Source organism: Telmatherina bonti (assembly GCF_933228915.1).
Source record: "Telmatherina bonti genome assembly, chromosome: 15".
Lineage (NCBI taxonomy): Eukaryota > Metazoa > Chordata > Actinopteri > Atheriniformes > Telmatherinidae > Telmatherina > Telmatherina bonti.
In genome coordinates, this window is record NC_136613.1 from 8,640,743 (window position 1) to 8,647,770 (window position 7,028).

The following is a 7,028-nucleotide window of genomic DNA, read 5'->3' on the forward strand; positions in this document are numbered from 1 at the left end:
ATTTGTTTATGTATATATTACATTTATAGCTAAAGATTGTAGATAAATAAATAAATACATGTTATATGAAGGATGTAAATGTTTGGGTTTTCGTAATGTGAGTTCACAATACATTTTTCATATATTTGTATTTGTTCATTGCACAAAATAAACCAAGATTTTGGAGTGTCAGCTGGAAATGAGGATATTTTTGTATAAATTTGAAACAGATCAATTTGAACTAAATACCATCAAAGTGTATCAAGTATGCTGCTCTACAAATAAAGTTTATTTTAAACATTTCAACAAAGTTTTCTTGTGAGGGCTAAGATCCTCTGGGACTTCTAAATCCAGACAGATAAAATGGTGGTGGCCAACTAACTGGACATAATGATCATGGATAAGCAGCAGAGCAAAGCCGTAGTGATCGATGTATCCATCCCCAATGATGGAAATATCAGGAAAAGGGAGCATGGAAAACTGGAGAAGTACCAAGGCCTCAAGGAAGAACTGGAGAAGACCTGGAGGGTGAAAGCAACAGTAATGCCTATAGTGATTGGAGCACTGGGGGCCGTGTCCCCCACACTGGAGAAGCGGCTCCAACAGATCATCTGGTGTCTCTGTCCAGAAAAGTGCAGTCCTAGGAACAGCTAAGATACTGCGTAGGACCTTCAACCTCCCAGGACTCTGGTAGAGGACTCTGGTAGAGAACCTGAGTTTGAGATATGAACAGCCACCTGCCCTACCCTGGGGAGATGGGAAGGGTGGATGAGAGAGGAGGGGTTTTTTGTATGTGCTGTCTATCTATCTATCTATCTATCTATCTATCTATCTATCTATCTATCTATCTATCTATCTATCTATCTATCTATTCGTTTTTATAAACTAACAAGGTAGTTTTATTTGTTTACCACTATCTCGCTTCCGCCAAGTAACCGTTTCAACCGTTAAGCTTTTATGTTGAAAACCAACCGGAAGTGGTTTTATCGCACAGCTTCCCGGACAGCTTGACGCGCCTTCAGCGCTTCTTATTACAACAGACCAGAGTTGGCTGAAGAGAAGTACGACTTCTTCACTTCGGAGCGAAGTGTCTCTGTTTACCTCGTTTTTTCTTCCATACAGTTCACCGGTTTTTCGCCAGTTGGGATTCCTCCTGCTCGTGTTTCAGGATGGTGAAAGTGTCGTTTAACGCGGCTCTCGCGCAGAAGGACGTGAAGAAAGACGCTGAAACTCTGATCCCGGAGGACGCGGTGAGTCGAAAAATGGCCAACAGAGCCATGGAAAACACGCAGCGTGCATTTTAACCTGCGACACTGTAGAACTATCAAACTATACTATACTGTAACAAATGGTATCTTATTAAAACGATTTGTCTAACTTGTAACTTGTCTAACATTTTTAAGAGACACTTTTACTCGGTTATAACTTGCTAACTTTGCTTGAATTCTGGGTTTGGCAGGCTTAATTACTTCCTGATTCTGCTTGTATTGGTTTTAATCCTTCAGTTAAACAAGTCCAAAGCTGCTCATCGAGCTTAATTTTCTTCTTTAAACGTCTTATTTTGTGATTAAAAGTCGCTCATTTTCTATTTTTGGTCATAAGGAATAAATTTATTGCTGTGGTTTTTAGGGCTGTGAAGATATGCTTTTGTCCCGATTCGATTCCGATTGTTTTGGGTGCCAATTCGATTTAAATTGCGATTCTCACAATTCTACAGTTGTGCTGATTTTTGTTTATTAGAAACAAAATAACTTTTTTTTTTGCCCGTCATTTTTCTCAATTTCAATTAGGAAAAAAAAAAAAACACAGTAGCCAAACCATCATTCTGCTGCTAAAATGCCCAAGAAGACAGGTAAAAAGATAAGTAAAAATGACAAAAATTTTATAATGGATTATTTTTATTTATTTGAAAAAAATAAAGATTTTTTTTAAAAACTAAAAATCTATTTTAAAATTGTGAAGCAAAAAAAAAAAAAAAAAAAAAAATCCTGATTTTTCTATATTTTTTATTTTATGGAGTTTTCCCACCCCTAGTGCTTTTATTGTCAGCGTTGACCTCAGCTCAAAGGTCAACAAGGACTGTTGATTGTTTTCATGATTTGCATTGTGTGTTTGGGGTGTGGGAAAGCATACCAACCTGTTGAGCTGCAGTGCAAGTCGAGCAAATAAACCAAATCTGGCCATGGAGGTAGAACTTTGACCAGTAAAAGATAATTTTCAGGTGATTTCTGTCTACTAGATCATCCATTTTTAAATTATATCTTGGTTATAAACACTGTAAATAATTGTTGGTTTTAGTTTGCACTGGTTTGAAAGGTTTGAAATGGGGAACGAGACTAAAAAAACTTTCTAAAAGGTGCCTAACATAACTGATTTTTCTAATTTCTTTACCTTTTTTCACCTTTTTAAACTCATTAAAGCTTCATATTTTATTGCTGCTTGTGTAAAACACTTTACTTCTATAATAGAAAGAGAGGAAATAACCATCACCGCTTGTTTCAGTTGCATTTTTGCTACTTAGAAACCTCTGTGGCTGACATTTTATTTTTAGTAGTAAAGATATGATAAACAGTGTTGGTTTTTTAGCTTATGCAGCTCAGGCCGTATACGAACGTAAAGGATTAATCCTTACATTAAAGCTTTGTTGTCTTCAGAGAGGTTACATGAGTTGTTTTTCCACTGTTAGAATCCCATTTGAAGTGAGTAACAATACAAACGTGAGCATCCGTTGTACATTTGAGGTTGTTCTAATAAAACCAGTTTGAATGTGTCAACTCAGCAGTGAAATTCTCAGCTTTTTCCTGGGAAAGCTGCAAGCAAATGAACGTTTTTTCACTGGTAAAACGGCTGTGATGTAACCAGAGCTTTACTGGTTGAATAAGTTTGTCTGAGGGCTGATTGACGCTTTAAAATGTCGACTGCTGTTTCCTCATACTTCTGTCAGCATTGTGTTTAGTATAAACTCCCCCTGCACTCAACACAGCCCCCACCCTGTTGTTAAAAGGCTGCTTCAGGCAGAAAGAGGAAGTCTCAGCTGTTTGCATGTCGATAAATAGCCGCCTTAGAATTCTGATACGTTTGGGAAAAAATATAGCTGTCTTTGCAAAAGGAAATATGTCTCATAGAAGTTATAGATAAAAACTAAAAACTCAGTTTGTTATCAGTTTGAATGTTTTATCTGGATAATCCGAGCTGTGCGGAGGGGGAGGGGGGCTGTGGTATGTGCAAACACAACAGATTGTCTACTTTAATTGGGGGGGGGTTCTTAGATGTTGACAAGGAAGTGCTTCATCGGCAGAAAACCAGCTAATTATTTTATTTCCAATTAAATTGGAATCTTTTAAATCTCATACTAAGCTTTTTAAAGCACTTTAAGGTAGATAGGGATGCTGCAGGGGATATCAGAGCTGATCACTCACTGATTTAGGAACAAAAGGTAGATTTAGCTTGATTCTGACTCTTAAAGCTTAAGGATGTGGTAGATTATTCAGGCTTAGTGTGGCGTTTTAGACTGTGCCGGTTATAATGTAATTGGAATAAAATGTAGGGATGGAGCAACACCAGTATCGGTATCTGCGCAATACCAAGCGTGTGTACTCGTACTTGGTTTTAATAAAAGTGTACCGATACCACACTAGTCAAGCCAGCACAGATGTGTTTGAAAAAGAAAAAACGTCTTGAATGTTAAAATGTGACATTTTTTGTTCCACTAAAAGCAAGATCTTCGTTTCAAACCACACATTTATAGTTGTATTTCAGTAAAATGTGCCAAATCAAAATAAAACTTGTTGAAATTGTTCTATGAATCTGATTTAGAATGTTATTATATTTGTATTGGTGAGGTAACTTCAGAAAGGATGGGTCATTTATTACCGCCTAATGAAATCAGTTATAACAGCAATAATAACCATATAATAATGTTCACATAAACACATTTGGCATCGGGAAATATCGGTATCGTCAGATATTCAAGTTTCACATATCGGTATCAGATCGTAACTCCCCCAAAATGGATTGGTGCGTCCCTAATAAAATGTGTCATTTATAATATAATCTCTATCTGCGCTTCAAGTTTAATATAACTAATCAGAATTTTTCATGTTATTCATGTGGTTCAGAGTATGTATTACATTTTTCCGTTATTAAACGTTAAATGAATTTTAGTTTTGTATCGCTAAGCTCTTTTTGTCGAGCTTCAGGACACGATCTGAAAAAAAAATAGTAGATAAATGTTCATTTTTAAAAGATTTTAGTCTTTTTTTTTTTTTTTTTAAATTTAAGATAAAAGGGAAAGGCTTGATTACCTTCTTTTCTTCATTCTGCATGACAGTAAGTGTTTTGTTTGTTATTCTTAATTTTTTTTCTTCTCCTTTAATTTGAAAAGATTAACAGAATAATTAACCTATAGATTAGTTGGTGATGAAAATATCTAATAGCTTTTGAAAATGTGTTTTTACAAATCAAAAGATAGATGGAAATTAAACATTTAGAAATAAATTAGATTCCATACGTGACTCATTAAAGTCAAGAGACAAACAGGAAGTGTTATGTGCATTTACATCTCCTAAAGGGGACATTTTTTTCCTCCAAATTTGTCTCAAAATGGACATTTTGTCGCCTTAAAAACAGCTGTTTAACTCAGAAAACTCAGATGAACTGAAAGTAACAAATTACTTGCAGTAAAACGTCTGTGCAGCTATCAGCTGCTAGTTTATCAGACCCTCATCAACTTTCCCTTCATGAAAAGTCTCTGTTGCTGTCTCCTGAGGCAGGAAACAGTTCTGCTGCTCCAACTGCACTGCTTCAATCAGGGACAAGCAACTTTTCATGCTTTCACTTGTAGAAATGACTCATTGTTTGGATTATCCTTAAATCAGTCATCGCTGCTGCTTCAGGGGACATTATGGATCATTTTGTGGTCACAGGAGTAAAAGACTCATCCTCCTTTTAAGATGCAGGAATTTTATTTTTTTTATTTTTTTTTTAACCTTTTAGTTTGATTTAAGGAAAGAAACTCTGGGTTCCTTTTCTATCCAAAAAGGTGCAGCATTATTCTGGACTGAGACTGTGTTCACACTGCACTTCTGCCTGAAACAAACTGGACATTTGTTTCACTCTTCACCAGAAACAAGAAAATCCAGATCTGCATCAGATCCTGGTGGTTTGGTTGATCACATTTCTTCTACCAAATTCTCCTGCGTGTTCCTCGTGAGCTATTTGTCCACCCAGAGCGGTCTGTTATCCCACACATGTATGCTTCAGTTCTGTTTACCTGCAGTGCCGGTGAGAATTGTGCACTGAACCCACAATGCACTCTGTTTTGTAGTCTGCTTGAAACGGAACGAGACCTGCATTTGTACGCGAACCGAGTCCGCTTCTTTGATCCAAACAACACTTTATGCTTTCACATTGCCCCCAAACAAAGCGGACTTTCTAGGCAAATGGATCAGGGTTTGAATCAAAAGGTGTGTGAACTCTGGTGTGAACCTCTTTACACACATCTGGAACAGAAACTGCACTTTTTTTATTTTATTTTTTTTATTTTTTATTAACGTTTTCTTGGTAAATGGATGCTGCAACATGCAGATGTTTCACTTGTATGTTGTCTCAGGAAAGTTGGATCAGTTTCATGATGGAAAATTCAGTTGAAGTCTTAAAGCTGCAAGATGAACTGAACCTGAATGAGAAATGATGAAACAGGAGTTTCAGCTGAACAGAATCAGAATTACCAAACTGCATTCATGCCTGAAGGTTTTCCACCGGTCATTTGTTTCCTTTCCAACTTGATTCATTCCTTGTTGTGCTCTATAATATCAGAAACCAGCAGAGACACTGACTTTTTGGGGGTAAAAACTTTGATCATAATTGATCCTGATCTCACCCATACATAGCTACTGGTTATTATGTATCATATATCTTGTGAATATTTCTAGTTTTCCAGTTTGGTGCATTAGTTTCTTCTGTAAGAGCTGCTGTCGTTATAACCTGTCCATCCTTCTTTGTCTTTTGCTTTCATTTGCTTTTATTTTCACACTTGGAACATTTTGCTTAGAAAAGTCTTTAACTTTTCTCATATCCTGTAGATGAAATGATAAATAGAGAAAAATGATCAACAAAATAATTAATAATCATCATCTGCAGCTAACTTGCTCTGACAGATGTGGACAAATGAATTATTTGTGGTTTTATAACTTAGTAACTGGACAAAACAATCCAAACAGCATGTATTTCTAACAGAAGTTCTTACAGAAACATCCATGTTTGCCTTCATATTGGCAGCTTAAAGCCATTCAGAGAGCACGTTCAGAGACTGAATGCTGTGGCCAGATGGTTAGCTTGGTCTGGCTCTAATTGACTTCCATTTTTCTTTTATAGGAAATAATCTCTGCTACCACTTTAAGTAACAGAAAGACTGGATTTTGGGAGGTTTGTTCGGCTGGAAGGTGGTTGGTAGTTACAGTCCATGTGTGTCATGGCATCTGGCATGTTGATGAATTCCTCACCCAGACATTTATGCATGCCTGTAGTGACCAGGCTGAGTTATTTCCAAATCGCGACACCGAGCATCTAACCACAATTAGTGTTGATATCAACTCTGGATGCTTGTGCTGGAATCAGACTGTAGGGTAGGGCTGCACAATTATGACCAAAATAATAATCACAATTATTTTGAGCAATATTGTAATCACGATTATTAATCACGATCATTCATTGTGTCTGAAAAAATAGGTATTTTTATTGCACCACTTGTAAACAACCAACCTGGCAACTCTACATTTTATATGTATTATGTGTTTTGATGCAGCTGTATTTTCTATTCTCAATGTGACTTGCTCTAATCAGTCTAAAACTTGTTACATCCTCCACGAGAACATCAAATATCCAACCAATCCAACAATACTTACCTGGCTCCTGGTAAAAAAGTGTGCGCACTTGGTATTTAGGCAGCTTAATGAAACTTAACCACATGTTCGCCCCCTGGTGGTTGGCAGACTACTGGTTGGGAATTGTGTAATCAAAGACGCATGCAGAGCTCGCGTTTTTGAAGG

At 36.8% G+C, this 7,028-nt stretch overlaps 1 protein-coding gene across 1 annotated transcript in view; it reads left to right on the top strand.

Annotated features, from left to right (window-relative positions):
* Positions 1-1,021: 1,021 nt before the first annotated feature.
* itm2bb (integral membrane protein 2Bb) overlaps positions 1,022-7,028 on the top strand; it is a 22,164-nt gene continuing 16,157 nt past the window's right edge. Inside the window, exon 1 of the mRNA XM_079254629.1 lies at positions 1,022-1,229. Within this exon, the coding sequence (XP_079110755.1) occupies positions 1,149-1,229 (81 nt within the window). The 5' untranslated portion in view covers positions 1,022-1,148. The remainder of the gene's footprint in view (positions 1,230-7,028) is intronic.